Source organism: Cucurbita maxima, unplaced genomic scaffold (assembly GCF_002738345.1).
Source record: "Cucurbita maxima cultivar Rimu unplaced genomic scaffold, Cmax_1.0 Cma_Scf00015, whole genome shotgun sequence".
NCBI lineage: Eukaryota > Viridiplantae > Streptophyta > Magnoliopsida > Cucurbitales > Cucurbitaceae > Cucurbita > Cucurbita maxima.
This window is the reverse complement of record NW_019272031.1, coordinates 1634013-1652795: the sequence shown is the minus strand read 5'-3', so window position 1 is coordinate 1652795 and position 18783 is coordinate 1634013. Positions and strand designations below refer to the sequence as shown.

General features: G+C 37.6%; 2 protein-coding genes across 5 annotated transcripts; one reads left to right on the top strand and one right to left on the bottom strand.

Moving 5' to 3' along the window:
• Positions 1-492: 492 nt before the first annotated feature.
• Positions 493-1582, top strand: LOC111490506 (photosystem I reaction center subunit III, chloroplastic). The gene is made up of 2 exons (XM_023139161.1): positions 493-1290; positions 1396-1582. Exon 1 carries the CDS (start codon positions 602-604, stop codon positions 1274-1276), a length of 675 nt encoding a protein of 224 aa, XP_022994929.1. The 5' UTR covers positions 493-601; the 3' UTR covers positions 1277-1290; positions 1396-1582.
• Positions 1583-5007: 3425 nt separating this feature from the next.
• On the bottom strand, positions 5008-18210 carry LOC111490378 (protein ROOT HAIR DEFECTIVE 3 homolog 2-like). Of its 4 annotated transcripts, none has more exons than XM_023138969.1 (23): positions 18015-18210; positions 17736-17913; positions 16937-17003; positions 16671-16773; positions 16274-16344; positions 15351-15414; positions 15200-15265; positions 15060-15107; positions 14520-14582; positions 14366-14422; positions 14025-14183; positions 12995-13063; positions 12811-12902; positions 12314-12392; positions 11036-11201; positions 8394-8518; positions 8023-8285; positions 7848-7944; positions 7587-7757; positions 7397-7501; positions 6544-6638; positions 6338-6434; positions 5008-5574 (listed from the first exon to the last, which is right to left on the bottom strand). In XM_023138969.1, the coding sequence occupies exons 2-23, from the start codon at positions 17884-17886 to the stop codon at positions 5284-5286; spliced, it is 2499 nt and encodes an 832-aa protein (XP_022994737.1). In that variant the 5' UTR covers positions 17887-17913; positions 18015-18210; the 3' UTR covers positions 5008-5283. The 4 variants fall into 4 exon arrangements, with proteins under 4 accessions (XP_022994737.1, XP_022994738.1, XP_022994736.1 ...); XM_023138970.1 differs by having other exon boundaries at positions 17736-17909; XM_023138968.1 differs by lacking the exon at positions 18015-18210 and having other exon boundaries at positions 17736-18008.
• Positions 18211-18783: the final 573 nt, after the last annotated feature.

Sequence of the window (18783 nt, the reverse complement as noted above, 5' to 3'; positions counted from 1 at the left end):
TCCCATCTCTGCCATCTGTTTTATTCCTATTATTGAGAAACTTCCTATTTATTTTAGCTCGTAAATTTCTTTAAATGCATTTGATTAAATTAAACTAAAAAAATAATAGACCGTAATTATTTTTCATTAATGTAAGTATTTTCTTTATCTTTTAGTCTTTCTCAAATTTTTTCTAACGAAATTAAATAAAAACCGCTCTAAATCATTGACATGAAATCCTTTAAGATTTTGATTGAGACAGATTATTATTTTAAAATTTGAAAAACATAAATGGATATTTGTCATCCATTTACAATTTTTTAAAATTATAATAAGAAAAAAGGAGCAATGAAATTGAAGTGTTGAGGTGGGCTAATCTCTTATCCAAGATAGAAGGAAGAGAGAATCAGAAACAAAACCTCAGCCAATCACAACTCTCCAACTCAGCTTCCTTATTCTTCTCATCTTATCCAAAACCTCTCTCTCTCCGCCACTAATCTCATCCCCTCTGAATCTAAAACCGTTCCCTCCACACTCTTTCCCCAAAATCTCTTCCTCTTTCTGCTTCCGCCATTTCCAATCCTTCAAACCCACAAGAGATTCACCGCCTAATCCCTTCACAATGTCTCTCACAATCCCCACAAACCTCTCTAAACCCCTTTTGAAGCCCAAATTCAGCTCCTCATTGGCCTCAAAATCAAGACCCTCTTCCTCAATCCTCTGCTCCGCCACCCAAAATCAAAATGAAACCGCTTCCTCCTCCCTGCAGGCTTTCTCCGCCGCCTTAGCCCTCTCCTCCATCCTCCTCTCCGCTCCTCTCCCTGCTGTCGCAGACATCGCCGGTCTCACCCCCTGCAAGGATTCCAAGCAATTTGCCAAGCGAGAGAAGCAGCAAATCAAGAAATTGGAATCCTCTTTGAAGAATTACGCTCCCGACAGTGCCCCGGCGCTGGCGATCCAAGCTTCGGTCGAGAAGACGAAGAGACGGTTCGCTTTCTATGGAAAGCAGGGGCTTCTTTGTGGGGCTGATGGGTTGCCTCATTTGATTGTGAGTGGCGACCAGAGGCATTGGGGTGAGTTTATAACTCCTGGGTTCTTGTTCCTTTACATTGCTGGGTGGATTGGATGGGTTGGAAGAAGCTATTTGATTGCTATTAGAGATGATAAGAAGCCTACCCAGAAGGAGATTATCATTGATGTTCCTTTGGCTACTAGCTTGGTGTTCAGAGGCTTTAGCTGGCCTATTGCTGCTTACAGAGAGCTTGTCAATGGCGAACTCATTGCCAAGGATGTCTAATTCTCATCCGACAGGTATTGCTTCTTTGGCTCAAAGTCTTTTGTGTTATGAGCTATGTTGTTTATGTTCTTTGCCAATGTTCTTATTTGTTTCATGTTGCTTTGTTGTGGTTGTGACAGAGACAGGGAAAGTGGAAGATAGATTGACTTTTGGGATTGGGGTTGGTGAAATATGTGTATTTCATTTGGGAACTTGAGATGAGTTTATGCAATGGTTGGTTGTATTTTGTTCACTACTTCCCCATTCTTTGCATTGGTTCTTTTCATTTGGGAACATTATGTGTTTATAGTTGCAATGTTTCTCTTATTAGACATCTTATTGGATAAATAGACTTAAGCTATAGTCTTCCACTCTGTAAGCTAATCCTAATCGAGTGGTTCATTAGAGAATTATTGGGACCGAAGATATGAATTTTAATTATAGGGACACAACAAACTTTTGAATGGATTATAATTACGAACAACTCGTAAATAATCAACTTGCATGAAATGATTATATCCATGGATATAACTTGCCAAACATAATTAGGGACAGAGATACGTAGTAAACCGTATCACCATGACCAAGAGGGCAGATAAGTTCGACATTGTTGTAACAAATACGCTACCCATCTTTGGTCATCTAGCAATCAATTTATTTTACTTCGAATTTGCACACTCCATCACGGAGGGATTTGTTGAGCAAGCTCAGTTAGATTTAGAGCTTTTGGAGTATATACTTCTTTAACCCTAAGGTAACCCTAATCTTCGGCCCAATGATCAAAGCTTTTGTTGAAACAAGAACCTTTGAATCAAAGAAATTAACGTCTCTTATACAAAAATTGGATCAACCAAGGGAGAAGGCTAGAATGAGATTACTTGTTAAAATCAAAGATTTAGGAGCAAAATTTGTAACATTGTTCTAAATTGGGTTACTCCACCATCGAACTTAATCAAAGTTTCATTAAATGGCTAAGATCAATCTACCACAAGAATTGCATGAAACTTAGAAATGACAAAAATAATGCTCAATGGTGGACCATGAAACATGTCAAGCCTACCTCGTAGACTAAGTCTACAAAATTTATAGCCTAGAGCTCCAATACCAATTATAACGACCTTAATTTTCTATTAAAATAGGGTTGCTAACGTCTGCATGACATAAAACATAAAACAGTTTCATATGCCATGAAATTGTACATTTGCATAGAGTCTTAAAATAAAACAAAAAAAATATTTAAAATAAATAAATAAACCACCAAAGGAAAATATTAAAACCGTGTATCAAACTAAGATCTACCAAATAAATGCAACTACTCTACTCAATCCATGGTCTATAATGTGAAACCTCCGTCAACGGTACATGGGTGTCTTGCCTTTAGTTGAAATATAAGAATATAAAACTTGAGAAATACTCAATAAGTGACCCAATATTGGAGTCAAGGAAGGTAAACACATGCAACATGAATGTGACATATTATTTAAAATCATATTCTCTTAGATGACCTCTAGTTGAGACAAATTGGATGTGTAGTACTTCTCTACATATGATCCACACATGCAAGCATGGGCCCACTAGGCGGGCTCACACACCCCTTAGGCCTGCTTATTGGACTTGCTCCTCTAGGCTATAGCTGAGTGCCCACAGTACAACGACCGTCATACACTATGTCAAGTGTCACAATCGCGGTTTCTAGGCAGCGCATTGGCGATTGTGCGGCACCCACTCTCAGCACTGAGTGAGTCAAGCCTACTTCGAGTATCGTTGCCTGCGGTCGAGCAACGTGAATACAAACCTCGAGTCTCGATTTCAAGAGAAGATTTTAGAGAACAGGGGAGAGAGGCTTTAGAAAAAACGTTTTGAAAGCAAGAGAAAGAAATTGAGATTGGTTTTATATGGGAATGTGGGCAAAAGACAACAACAACGGCTTACTGCATATAGCTATCAAGTAGGGAGAAGTTGACAACTAGTCATATCCCCCCATAGTACATTTTGAGGCATTTCTTGTCTACTAGACGTAGCCATGACATCGCCGAAACGTCATACTCTTAAAGAAAACAAGAAAGAAATAAACAACATGAAAGCGGTAAAAGAAAGCAATAAAGTAGTACAAGGCAAAGGTTTCGGTGTGTCACGGGCATGCGGCCATGGGCAACATGCCTTGAACAAGCATGACCGTGACACCAAGCATATTGATCATCTCGTTCTTATAGTATAAACTTCCCTACACACAAAGAGGAAGTATCTTGATGTGTAAACATACAATTATGCATAAGATCCCTATACTTTTCATTTTAAACAAATCATGTAGTATAACCTCATTAATTCCTCACATATTTCCCTAACCAACATGCATTCATAACATTACTTAGGGGTTGTGCATCATAAAACTTCTCATTTTCATACATATCTTAACATGTCATACATTTCATTGCCAAACATATTCATGTTATAGTACAACATGACATCTCGTAACGTAACATATCATCATAACATAACATATCGTCATAACATATCATATCAAACATAACAATCATACATAAGAATCATATCAAACAAATGACATGTGCAGGGGCCACTAGGCTATGTCATCATACATAAGACAACTCTTTCGATTATGCCGATAGTAATGTCACTTACTTTGTTAGTCTAAACCGAAACTACTACGACCCCTTGATGCTAGCTCAACGTTGCTCTCTGAAATTTAATTCTGCCTTACGACTCATATATTAGAAATTTTACCATGAGAATTGGCTCACCTAACTTTGCATAAAATATTTTGAACTTACCCCAAATAATTTAAACTAGCTAAAAGATAGACCTACTAACCTCAAACCCTTCCGAAGGGTTGAAATTAGCTGGAAAGAGCTTGAGCGTATTAGACCCAAGCCAGATAAGCAGAAATGCCAGCTTAGAGCCATCAAAAAATGTATGGCTTCAACCCATCCAAGTGGGATGAAAGAAAGCAAGGAACCTCCATTTTACGTGGACCCAAACTCCCAACTTTTCAACATAAGCAACCTGAGACAACTTCCCTCTTTTTCTTTTTTTTTTTTTTTTTTTTTTTTTTTTGGGGGGGGGATTATCACACAGTATTCCATGATTCTGTCACAATTAAATCATCATACCCCATGTTAACTTGAAACAAAAAGGACACCAATGAGACCAAAAAGATTCTAGCTAACGAAGTTAGAAAAGTTGGAAAGCCGGTACGAAGAGTTTGAGAGTTCATTTGACAATGGAACATCTTCATCGTGGAAGAAACAAGCTTGAAACGAGTAGAATACTTGAAATCAGCTGCGATTCACATTACTTAATTTAAGCATAATCGATTGACAAGGACTAATTAAATGGGGAAGGATGTTTGTATGTGTATTAGTTCAAGCCACTTTTGATATTCAAGCCTGCCAAAAACTATTTGCCTTACTATAAAGAGAATAAACCGTCATCAAATCTCTACTAGCGAAGTGTCTCTTACCTATTTAACACTATGATACTTTTTTCAAAATGTATCTTCAAAATATTTTAATCTCATTTTCGAAATGTTAACGAAATGTGAACCAAAGCTAAGGACTACATTGAAATTATCTACGAAGCCAGATTTTCATATAGCTGTCTTACTCCTTGAACTCTTTGGATGAGAACAAGAACAAGCGATAAACAATCTCTATCATACTATCAAAAGAGTGCAATTGTGATAAATAGCACATAGATTATCAAATACTATAGACGAATTATGAGATCCAACCATCGAACATAGAAAGTCGCTTGTGTATAAAATTTGTACATTATAAAGTTATATAATACATTACACAGTACATTACACGTGTCTCCTTAGATATACATTACATCCTTTTATCATGTGTATCCCTTGAAAGACTTGCACTCCAAATTTATTTCCTATGCCTACATACATCAAATACTTGCATTCAACCCACTTCTATTTTCTGATGAGATGATCATATACTTCGAAATACTTATGCATCAAAATAAATTTCCACTAGAACCGATCACCTTCACGGAGGCCGTTAGTCTGCCTGTCCAGCACTGGGGCTCGAGTATTCAATTTCGCTATCAGAGGATGACTCAACATTGGATGATACAGACGACTCAACGTTGGTTACAGCTGATGGCTCCAGAATTGTGTTGGTGTGATTTGAATATAGTATCTGACTCCTGAAACTCCGGGAGTTCGCTGATGGAGGTGAGGATCTAGATGCTTGAGAAATTGTATGTCTATGAGCTTGTTCGGCAAGTCTTTTAAGTAGGTTTATAACAGATGGAAGCAACTGAGATGAAATGGAAAGAAGTCCGGCCAACTGCTCGAAAATGCGAGAAGCAGAGGCCAAAATCAGCACAATCATAACCAAAAAGAATTTCAAACCAAGTGATGTATGCAAATGAAAAAAAAAACCGGTGTATGGTTGAGAATCACGACTCTCCACAATGGTATGATATTGTCCACTTTGAACATAAGCTCTCATGACTTTGTTTTGGGCTTTCCCAAAGAGCCTCATACCAATGGAGATGTATTCCTTACTTATAAACTCATTATGATTCTCTAAATTAGCCAATGTGGACTCCCAACCATTATTTAATTGACTACAGAATTTCACAACAAAAATGATCTGAAAAACAATGAACCATGACTCATAGCACTTTCTATGCAAGATTAAGAGTCACTTGCATGCTTTTGTATGGGTTGTTAGGATCACACAACAACGCGCACTCGATCTAGATGAACACAAAGAAATAGGAGAGCGAAAAATGCAGGAGAACTCTGGCTAAAGAATTTGTATTGATGAGTATGTATAAGAGAGAATACAGAGAATAGAAAGTACATCTTCAAAGCTCTACCTGAGAATATATATATGGTTCAGTTTCCTGTATATAGTTTAACCAGATTTAATCATCTACTGTATATAGCTATTTACAGTATATAGCTTTAAGATATAGCTTACGGGATATAGCTTTACGGGATATAACCGTTGGCCAAGCTATAAATAAGAGAGTAGGCTCCATAACTTTAACATGTATAGAAACTTATAGGGAAAACCATGAAGTATTTAGCTTATTACTTACAGTCCCACTTTGGAACGCCCTCCCTACGTCCATCTGAATCCATAGGGCCTTTGAGAGTAGATATACCACAAATATAACAACAAGGTAGAGTGGATTCCTGTTGCATTTAATATTATTAACAGAAAGAAAAGTAAAAATAATTTACTGACATGGCATCAATTCTCATGTAAAACTTGGAACTAAAGATGATATAATCCTTCTCATACCTTAATAGAAGCATAATCTCATTGAAGCCGAGAATAAACATGGCTAGAATTGCCCATGGAGGAGGTAGCCAATTGTTACCCCTCTTATAAGCCTCCTGAAAATAACGTGCAAAAATATCGATAATTAAGCACATGGATACAACAAGGAGAAGGAATTGCAACCGAAGGTCCACCTTGACTTGATAAGAAGAAAATCATACACGATGTGGCCTTTTGGGTGAAACCAAAAGCAAAGCTAGGAGAGCCTAAGTCTAAATTGGACAATTGCTTATCATTATGAGAATATGGGGAGGGTCGTCTCCTTAACATGCCATATCAGGGGCATGACTTTGCCTTAGCAATGTCGGTAGAATCATAGGATGCCAAACAAAGAAGCTAGTGAACCTTGAAGAGGTAGTCATGGTGGAAGTTCGTGATTGAGCTCTATTAGAGGAACGATGTGCTCTAGAGAAAAGGAATCTATATCAAATTGGCTAAATAAGGGGAAGAAGATGATAGGTGTATAGTAAGGACAACTATCTTCAAGGGTAGAAGGTCTTTTGGATGAAACCAAAAGAGTCCTGAGGACTCGCGTCGAAAATGGACAATTTCAGACCATAACTATGATATATACGGAAGGACATTATCCTTTTAACTTAACTAGCACAAAGACAAAGAAGAATGGAATTGATTCAAAACTAAGAATTCATGTGTCACATGAAAATTGATAAAAATGGGAAATAGATCAGCAACAACTTCTCATTCAGCACATTCACAATGAAGCTTCAAAGTACCAACTTGTAGGTAAATTCAGATGAATGAAGACCAAAATATATAGTAGAGCAAGCACAAACTGGTGCATGAAAAACTGAACCTGTGCTGTTATAGCTTGAGTAACCATATATTCGGTCTCTGCTTTGAACTGCCTCCACAAGGACTTGCATTGCACAGGTGTAATCAGAGTATCCTTTACCGTAACCTAATTCATGAGCATTATTTGTTAGTACATTGTTTCATAATAATATTATTACACAAGCAAGCCAATGATGATCTTCGTGCGGTACCTCCTCCCATTTACTCGAGACGAGAGGGTCAGAAGAAGGTCCAGAACTTTTATCTTTTGATGAAGAACTTGAAACAACGTCATTCATCAAAGATGATGTGAGAATATTTTCAATCTTATCTGGCTTTTCATCTAAACGTTTAGCAGCCAAAACTGACAAAACCCTCAACGACTGCAAGACAGTAATAGTTTATGTCTTTTAAAATGTAACAGGAAGAATAGAGCGGCATTAAGATCAATCATTAAAATCGTAGAAACCCACCGCTGCACGTGCGTCTTTAGTGATAGTTCTAATATCTTCCTCCCCAGTCCAGGCCCTAGGCATCGAGTCATTGTCATGATAAAAGACGGTTGAAAACCTGATGGAAGAAACAAAGAAAATGAAATATCAGTACATAGAAAGATTTACGAGTCAGATCAAACATGTCACTTTCTACCTATCCTTCATGTGCATTAGAGCTTTCCCTGCTTCTTCTCTTGCTCTGTTTTCTACAACGTTTCTAGCATGGTTCCTTAGATTTAGTACCATGCTCTCAACTTTTTCTTGATCCAAATCAAAACTAGCAATATCAACTAAAAACTTTGATATGGTTGTTTCAGTCTCATGTTGAAGAATCTTTCTTATTGAAGCCCAGGTATCCTTCCCACTAGCTTCAAGCAGAGATCTTACTGGTGAAGTCAGTGCTTCAGCGAGGCGTTTCTGTAGGTTAAAATGCATATTTTTATTAACGTAAGAAAACATAAAGCAGGCATCGATCTGGAGAAGTTGAGAAGGGGGGAGAGCGAATTTCACTAGTCAGAAATTTACCTCGTAGCTGGCTATCATTCCTGAAAGTTTTTCATTTTGAACAGATGATGCATGCATGTCGATATCATGGCGTAGTTTTTCCCGGAATTTCAAAGGGTCCCAGTTTGCTAGCTGCACAGCGGCATCTATGGGCCAGAGATTGCTTAATGAATGAAAATAATCATATGAGAATATAATTTCTACTCGTATCATACAATGGCTTCTGAATATAACATGCAACCTAAACCGATGAGAGTTCAATACCGATGCAACAGAAAATAATCTTCTGAAAATTAATCAGCAGGCAACACCAATAGTATAATAATAAGAAAGAGAGAAGAAATCACACCCTGATCTATGCAGGTCAACGTTTCAATGGAATGTCTTCAGCGAAAAGAATAACAGAAAACTCCAAATGTTAACCCAAAATTGTCACTTGCCTTCTTAAAAAAACATATTCAAAAGATTTTTTTCTTTTCTATTCTCTCCCTGCAGCCTTGGACCCCTTATATGCTCTCAATATCCATGAACTCAATAGCACAAAGTCATCTCTCGATTTGGCCTGAATGACGCACCATGAGTGTTTATAATGCTAGAAGAAACACTAAGAATTCTTTGTGATCAAAGCCTAAATGGAACGGTTGAAAGATTAGCCTCAACTTAGAAGATATTTGGGTAATCCCTTACCTGGTATCCCAGGATTAATTTAAATTACTGTACCCAGTATCTAGAGATTTGCTTGGATTTATTGTTATCTAGTATCTAGGATTTAGTTAGCCTTTCTGCCTAATAAAGACACATGTACCTCTATGAAAATTAATATGAAACGCAAGCTACATGTACCTCTATGAAAATTAATATGAAATGCAAGCTTTACACTTGGTATAAAGAGCTTCATAGTCGATCAAACCTAAAGTCTACCCTTATGGATGAAGCCTTCATAGTTGTCGATCATTGACTGTGACCAAGACCTACCTTTCCTCTTGTTTATTCCACCATCATGTTAAACAAATCTCAAGTTCTTCTTCCAATTGTCGTCACAAAGCATCAAATTTCGAGAATCAAATTTGAAGTATTCAATAATGGAGGGAACCAAGGACATCATAGGAAGAAAAGAAGGCGCCAAAACTAAGATCTCCAAATCCATCAAGGTGAGACTTCCATTCCAATATGGAAGAATCGAATGGTACCTTAAGAAATGTCGCTATAGAAAGCACCGTCGAAAATGCTCAATCTAACTAGCTATCATCCTCAAATACCTTGCCCTTGAGGTTTTGGAATTGGCTAGGAACGCAATGTGTGACAACAAGAAAAATAGGATAAACCCTAGGTGTATTCTTCTAGTTATGAGGAATGATGAGGAGCTCAAAAAATGCTTCATGGAGCCACCATTGCAAGCAATGGAATTCTTCCAAACAACAATCGATTCTCCTTGAGTAAGTGCTCCAACCGGAATGAGCACGAGAGAGACGAGCGACAGCCGTGGAAGTGCTCTAAAAAGAGTGAGCACGAGAGAGACAAGCAATATCTGCAGAAGTGCTCTAAGAGGAGTGAGCACAAAAATGTCCAAGTGCTCCAAGAAGGGAAAGCACGAAAGAGACAAGTAATGCTGGTAGAAATACTCAAGAGGAGTGAGTACGAGAGAGGCAAGCAACACCCATAAAAGTGCTCCAAGAAGATAGTATGTTCTCACGGCTTCAACTAACAAATGTGCTAACAAAAGAACTTCGTAACTTGCTGTTTCATGAGTTAGAATCCAAGTTGAGAATGAATAATATCTAAGGGGGAGTGTCGAAGGACTAGCCTTAAGTTAGCAAATATTTGTGAAATCCCTTAGTGTTGCCTAGTATCTAAAAAGTTATTTAGATTTACGTTACCCAGTATCTAGAAATTTATTCAGATTTATTGTTAGTTAGTATCTAGGATTTATTTAGCCTTTATGCCTTATTATTATAAAAAAAAAAAAAAAAATGCACCGCTATGAAAAATATGAAAAAACAAGCAAGATAATTTAAACTTGCAACACGGTAGGAACACCTTTCTGCTACATGTCAAAATTTGGCATGAATAAACTATCTTGGGGATTATAAGAGAGATTTGGCATGAATAAACTATCTTGGGGATTATAAGAGAGATGCTCCAGCTTAGTAAGTTGAATGTGTTGAACACAACTCTCTATGGAAAACACTCACACTCTTTATTAACACCAACCGAGAAGAGATTACAAGACACTTTGTAGACAACTACTACTTTGTATTTCTTGGGATGAAAACCTAGGTAGGGTGGAGGGGTATTTATACTAGAGCCTACGCAATCTACTCCTAACAAATCTAAATATTTTTCCCAATTATTGGGCTAGTGATGATATTTTAACACGAATGTGTAAGATATTTGTATTTGTTATTGGAATCAATGTGCAATTTGTCTCATACTGAGTTTTTACATTCTAATTATTTTGTGGGAATGTCTATGTACATGACTTAGGAATGAAACAATCTAGATCATGTGCCAAAATGATTAAAATAGAGAGAGAAAAAAGAAACAGATAGAAGCCATAGAAGACTTCAATCTCCCGGAATTCTCAAATAAACCAATCATTATATGTGTACTTCTAAAAGACATGGGAAGTCATAAAAAAAACATACTACAACATTCTAATTCACCTGCAGATCCTTGGTCAAACTCAAGCATGCAAGTTTTGGTACACTTGCGAACAGCTGATGCAAATCCTTCTCCATCATTCATAGACTGTTCAAGCCTTTTTTTAAAATCCACACAGGCTTTAGACCGCAGATGCCCCAACAAGATAACATAAGAAGGATACACAAACTGCAAAATGCATGTTAGTTGTCAAATAATAATCCTACGAACTGAAAGCAAAGTGAAAAGAGGCTTTATGTGTGAAGCAAATAACTAGGTTTAAGATGATACAATTGAACCTTTATTAATCACTAATTAAGGATACAAACTGCAAGACACATATCACTAGGTCAATCGGTCGTTAGAATCAGATTACTTGTTGAGCAAATGTGCTTAGAATAGAGATTTCAGGTGTCTATTCTTCTATCCCCCTTTATCTGATCTCATCAGGACTACAAGTTTTGAGTGCTACCCTTTCGGTTTTCAAGCATCCATAAAATGTAGTTAACCTTCAGACATAAGGCGTTATAATTATGTCAACATTATCCTTTTCCTGTCATCTGTTTTTCTTATGTTTTTCTTAAGTAGATAATTACTGACAAGATGTAATAGCTCAAGCCCACCGCTAGCAGATATTGTCCTCTTTGGGCTTTTCCTCCTAGGCTTCCTCTCAAGGTTTTAAAACGTGTCTGCTAGGGAGAAGTTTCCACACCCTTATAAAGAATGCTTTGTTTCCCTCTCCAACCGATGTGGGATCTCACAATCTACCCCTCTTGGAGGCCAACGTCCTCGCGTTTTAAAACCTTGAGATCCCACATTGGTTGGAGAGGGGAACAAAACATTCCTTATAAGTGTGTAGAAACCTCTCCCTAACAGACGCGTTTTAAAACCTTGAGGGGAAGCCCAGAAGGAAAAGTTCAAAGAGAACAATATCGGCTAACGGTAGGCTTGGACTGTTACATAAGATGTAGAAGAGTAAAATTAATGTCCCTAGAATCACAAATTAAACTCAACAGGTTGAAACAGATTATGGTTCAAATTTTCCATAGCGTCAACCGACACAAGATATATTATTTATGCAATTAGTTGGACAAAAATTCACCTACGGCACTAAAAAAATTACTAGAACAGTCTTGAAGGAAATAATCAGCAATAATAGTTAAACACGACACAGTGAAAATCTAACATGCCTTCAGCTGTATAACCTCTCTCTCTCTCTCTCTCTCTCTCTCTCTCTCTCTCTCCACAACTGGGAATAGGAGGGTGGGGAGCTTTGCAATAGAATAGAATGTTGGACTAACCTCCAATACCCTTGACACCAGTTGTTTCCTTTTAGCCTTTTTCACTTCATCATCAAAAAACGCTGTCTCTGTATCATATCTATGGGGAGAAAAAAGGACATATGTTCGTGTAAAAGTTGCAGCCAAGATTAACCAAGAGTGTGATGAGGAAGTTGCACAAGAATCATGAACTATCAAACTTAGAACAGTTTTCAAACGGCTGTTGCAATTAATTTGGCTAAATTATTGAACAAAAAGATTATTTAAAAAACCAAACAAACAACTCAAGAAACTCTACACCGATTGTCCCCCAAAAAACATAAGGAACATTGATATTAATGTGTATTAGCAGCTGGCTATTGTTTTTCCCTGCCTGTTTCAACGAAGAAAAACATGCACTATATTACTACTACTGTTTCTTCCCTGTATTTTTCACCAATCATAGACTCTTGAATAGTAGAATAGGTCAAAATAACGTTATTAGTTTAAGTGATAAATGAAATCAGATGAAAGCATACTCTTTGAAATAGGATTCTATGATCGAGCTCAACGTTTTCCCAAAGCCTAATACAGGACCCTTTTTGACCGCTTCATCTAGTGCCAACCACCTCTGAGTAAAAGACAATTCAAGTGATCAGAGCCTGTCTAGAAAAGTTCCGAAGTAAAAGGAAGCACAGAGAAGAGGGCTTGAATATCTCAGACCTCATCCGTGGTTAAGTGATTAAACTTCTCTTTGGCAATCTCTTCACACCGCACAGTGGCAACCATTACCTGATAATATTAATTAATTTCAGATCAGAAGCTGGAAAGCAATTTTGCCAGGGGGAAATTAAATGCAATAAGTAGTTCTGATAATGTCGAAGAAATTTAAGTGATGGAAGGCCATCCAATTTCTTCATTTCTTTTATTCTTGGTATCTCTTTCCTCACCATATTAAAGATACTAGAGCTTGATCTATTGAGCCTTAAATATTTTTATCAGCCAGAAGCTTGTATCATCCCTCTCCTCCCCCCCCCCCCCCCCCCCCCCCCCCCCCCCCCCCCCCCCCCCCCCCCCCCCCCCCCCCCCCCCCCCCCCCCCCCCCCCCCCCCCCCCCCCCCCCCCCCCCCCCCCCCCCCCCCCCCCCCCCCCCCCCCCCCCCCCCCCCCCCCCCAAAGAATCAAGTTGTACTAATTAAGCAAAGGTTAAATAATCTTCACTTAGTTGCTGCCCATCAAAATTCCATGTTTATTTACAAACTCATAAGTGGGTCATGAAACACATGATGGAAGACGCTGATTATCTTCACCTTATTTTATTGATTTGTGTGTTCATGCTTGGAAGCACCAGCACCTTACTTTAACTAGCATGTTTTTTTCTCTGTTGAAATTTACGGGAGGAACCGTTATAATTTGGAGTATTGAGATCAACTCAATAATGGACTCAGTTAACACAATTAGAAACATGAAAGGAGAGGGGTACAAAAAGTCCCTATGGTAAATATTTATCTTTGGAGTATACTTGGAGTGGGATACTTTGCAGTTCATAGATACTTCTCGGGATACCTATTACAAAGGGTTACTTTTTTCTTTCTTTTATTTTCTTTATGAACTTTATGGAGTACAGAACATCTTCAAATCCTTTCTTTTCCATAAAAGGTTAAACATTGTTTCTTCCTTTGCTTTATATATCAGTTGTAAACCCTACAAATAAAAATTATTTCATCTCGAAAAAGGAAATGTAAAAATAAAACCTTGTGGGCAGGGAGATTCAGGTCCTTGTTTTCCTTTATGGTTTTCCATATTTGCTGCGCACTGAAAGAAAATCCTGAAGCAGGAATAACACCTCGTCGATCACCTGCAATTCCTCCTGGAGAAATAGAACGGAAAAACCGTTGCCTCAATTGAGCAACCTACATAAAAGATCATACAAGATGAGCAATTGAATTTCACAGTAAAGGAAGAAAAAAATAACAAATAAGGAAGGGAATCCTTATACATTGCATTGCAAAATACCCGCTTGCTATCCCTAATTACAAAACAAACTAATGCTGGTAAAATCCTTAAATTAGTAAACCAGCCATTGCAAGATTACCTCTTCTTTAAACTTCTTCTCTTTCTCTTCATAGCTTGACAAAGCAAATATTTCCACCTTCAAGCCAAAATATTTCAATTAGACATACATGCTGATGCCAATTAATAGACGTTGAAATAGAGATATACAATGCCATCCATGCTAACAAACTTACATTAAAAAATTCGCTGAGGGGAGTATCCTTAAGGGTATCTGGTTTATGAACAGCATTCCATATCTGCACCAAGAAGGGGAAATAATCATTGAGAAGAAGACACCTGAAGTGAAGGCCCTTGAATAGCTACTGGAAGGAGACACTCCTATCCAACTAAACCCACCTCCACCACATTCTGAATCGAGATTTCAAACAAGTTATGAAGCCCATCCTTGAAAGTTAAACTATTCAATCTGAATAGATCCCTTTGGTTGGAATATTTAGTCTAAACAAATAACTTTTGTTGCCCTAGCTGGTTAAGACAACCAACTACCAGACTTGGAAATTCTGTATCGTAAGGCCCTCTCCTGGTCATTTCTAGCAAAATAACTACCTTACTTAACAATGCTCGTATGTCATCAGCATCATAGAATCTCTACCAACATTTTGGAACAGTGAAGAAAAATGGCAAGGACTTATCTTCTGCATGTTCATTTTAGTTCTCCTGAAAGAATGTTTAGAGTTTTTGCAGGGCAATCAGAGCACCCAAGAAAGGAATACCTTCTGAATATCTTCCTTCAGAATAGACTCCAAATGCGGAAGTGGGGTCTGCATGGATATACAAGTACAAGAGATCAGAAAACACATTCAACAAGACTGAACTGTGAGCTTCACATTTTCCTTGGTAAGCAACAACCAACCTTAGTCTTGTCACGTATAACAAACAGTAGAGTTGTTTTACGAGGGCTGAATAATCGTACCATTACCTAAATTAGTAGTGAAACCAAAACAAGAAAATGTTATTTACAGAAGGCTGATCACAAACAGAAAATAAACACGCAGAGATATTACCTCAAAGACTGTCTTCAGAAGAGGCCTGTTTGCAGCATGCTCTCGACCAATATCATGGCACCATCTGTACATGATTTACAAGAATTCAATCGCACTTCAAATAACAGAACCCTTTGTACTCCATGTAACCAGTAAGCTACCAAGTAGGTAAAACTGTCTTAGAACTGCACTCACCAGAAACTTGCAGGTTACAAGCCTCTTTAAATATGTGAAAACTTTATGTATTACATTCACCAAGACTCATTAAAAATATGGGCAGGCTACTGTAGTGTAGAGTCATATTATAGTAAAAGACATTACTAGTGGATGCCTAATCAAAACCCTAATACTTGCAAAAATACGCCACTAATATACATGTTATAACATGACCCACTTGCGACTCTCGGCTACCTATTCAAGTAATCCTGTAATTTGTCATTGTTGAAAAAAAAATGTTAGAATATTGTTTTCTCCTACAAAGGCTCATGAATCATCAACTGGATGGAATCGGTTAATAGAGAGCTAAATTTTCATCCTTAAATTTTCTGCCTAATTTTCTGTTAAGGTATCTTCCAAAAGTGAGCTATTGAAGAACCCTGTAACTTTTTATTGATGAAAAAAAAAAGTATTAGAATCCTATTTTCTCCTACAAAGGCTCATAAAACCATCAACTGGCTGGAATCTTCTAATAGAGAGCTAATTTCATCCCTTGAATCCAACTTGGTAGTTATGAGTTGTCCAATAGAAAACATATCCACTTTCTACTTCACAAAAAGTATGGATTTCATTCTTGTAGTTGTTTTCCTTTCTTCCTGTGTTGTCTCGTTCTTTTGTTCATCAATAAGATTCATTTATTATAATCATAATAATAGCCATGATTATGATAGCAACAACATTAATATAAATGCAAAGGAAGCAACCAACTGCTTAACTCCAAAACTTACATATTTATCAAAACAACATCAGAGATTGCCAAAGCAAATAGCGCACTTTGCTTCTCAAAAGTAGTATCATCCTGAAAGTAGAAAGAATTTGGAGTACACAAAAATATTATAGCATTGGCAACAATTGAATTGAATAAAATGTTACCAATAATAACACTTGCACAAATGTTCACTGGTTCTCTCAGATTAACCAATTAACTGGAATGCATGTAAAAACCCACGACCAAACAAAACCTTAAAAATCCCGAATGAAACTGGAAGTAAAATATCTAATGTACAAACTAATAGATTCTTAAAACTGAATTATTTATATCAATATTTAGTTATATATATTCTGCAATAGATGAATATACAAGATAATCTTCTAACCTTAGAAATCCCAAACCTAACTTTTTACCTCTCCCCTTTCTCTTCCATCAGTTCCCTCCAGGTCCATGGCAATTGTGCAGGGCTCAATGCCAACACACTTAGCAACCCAAACGCCCTTGGTAGTTTGAACCCTAAATTATATAATTTATTAGCTTATCCTTATGGTAACAAATGCAAATGAGCGTAATTATATAATGTGAAGTAGGAAGCAGTATAAATTTTATATGCCAGCATAACCCCAACTATATATTTCTGTGGATGTCCGAAGATATAGCACAGGGTAAGGGAAAGAACCTTCCCTTGTATGCATCCATCTCCCTAAAATTTGTGTGGAAAAGATGATTCAGTAACGTGCTCTTCCCTGACCATACAAGAGGGAAAAGGAGAACAGAGTATTAGCATAATATATTTGGTACATCAGATGCATAAAATAAAAAAGGCATATAAGGTTTCAAAATCTGTAATCTGTGGCCTCTTGCTCCCAAGAAAATGTAATGGAGAGATAGAACTCTTGGGCATTCCTAATCAACTAGACAACAACACTATCTTACTTCGAGGCCTAAAGACAAAAGGCGACAAATGATGTAATACCACGTACAACATTATGACTTTAAGTCATCTTCCTCTCAAGATAGTGGGTTGTTAGGAATCACGGACCTCCACAATAATATGATATTGTCCACTTTGAGCCTAATCTCTCAGAGCTTTGCTTTTGGTTTCCCCAAAAGACCTCATACCAATGGAAATAGTATTCCTTACTTATAAACCCATGATCTTCCCCTTAATTAGCCAATGTTGGAGCCCTTAATTAGCCACTGTGGGACTCCTCCCTCAATTAGCCCTTAATTACAACGAGGACCGAATAATTGCAAGCAAACTGGCTGACAAAGCAATGTAGAGGCAATCCATGTTCAAAGATTAAAGAAAACGCCAAATCAAGCAACCGAATGTTTAACTACAACAACCACTGCCCCATACACAAATGAATTCAGATAGTTGAAATTGATCAAAATGCAACGACAGACTAGATAGGTATAAATGGAGGCGAACCAGCACAATCAAAAACACAAAATGATTTCAACAAGGCATATACCACTACTCTGAGGCCCCATGATAGCGACCACCGCATAAGAAAGGCCACAATCAGCCAACTTAATCTTCCCGACAAAATCCTGCAGGCCAGAAGCGTTGAACTCGCCATTGTTATCAATCAGCTGCGTCGTGTAACAGTCATCTCTTCTCATTGTCGAATCCGGTGGCGATAGAACTCGCTAGAGCAACAAATGAAACGAAAATCACAACAGAGGTCGAAATTTCAGGTCCAAATAGGGAATGACTTGGGGCACAGAACAAAGTACGAACAGAAGCTTACTTGGAGCGAACGGAAGAGCCTTTGCCTTGTGTAGAAGCTGAAGGTTTATTCCCTCTCTGTGTAAGGAGAAGTTGAGGAGCTTCGAGGAGACGAAAGGCTTTGTGGCAGAGTTACAATATGGCGGAAGCTTTTGGTTTTGGTATACGTACGTGTCGATCGGAGACCGCCGCTGTCAGCAACCGTCACCGCCTCTGTATCTTTCAGAAGAAACCGCCTTTTGTCGTTGAATAAAAAATTCACATAATATTAATATTTTTCTTTTTTGTCGAAGAGTTTTTCATATAATCTCATGGTCACCGTTCTTAAATATCATAATTTTACGTTATTTAAGTTACGTGTTAAATGAGTTATTAAATTTGAAGTTAAAATAATATATATTTAAGATACTAACCTATTTAGTTTTTGTAAGAGATATCTATTTAATATACAATTGAGAGCGGGGAAGAATCTACTTTTAAATGTGAGAAAGAGTAGATAATTTATTTCCACTAGTTGAACAGCATGAAAATTAGATTCTTTGTTTCTATCACTGCCTCTAAAATAAATTAGAAATTTTGACATAATGAAAATTGAAATAAGATGGGAGAAATGACGTGATCAGAGCTGTGGAGCTCGAGTTTCAGACAGCGGCGCAATGAAAACGCATGTCTTCTTCTTGTCTGGAGGAAGAAGACTGACGTGGCCGGTTCAACTGAACTGGCCAAGTCAACCAAAAATCTGATCTTCCCTTGATTTTTCTCAATTTTCCCCCCTTTCAAACCAGTTCTCA

What these genes read in the sequence shown, in the direction of transcription:
- LOC111490506 (XM_023139161.1), top strand. Translation starts at nt 602, where the DNA reads ATGTCTCTCACAATCCCCACAAACCTCTCTAAACCCCTTTTGAAGCCC.
- LOC111490378 (XM_023138969.1), bottom strand. Translation starts at nt 17,886, where the DNA reads ATGAGAAGAGATGACTGTTACACGACGCAGCTGATTGATAACAATGGC. An exon ending in CTAATGCACATGAAGGATAG is followed by an intron (nt 7,945 to 8,022) that starts GTAGAAAGTGAC and finishes TTCTTCCATCAG; the next exon opens with GTTTTCAACCGTCTTTTATC. An exon ending in TCTCGAGTAAATGGGAGGAG is followed by an intron (nt 7,502 to 7,586) that starts GTACCGCACGAA and finishes CTCATGAATTAG; the next exon opens with GTTACGGTAAAGGATACTCT.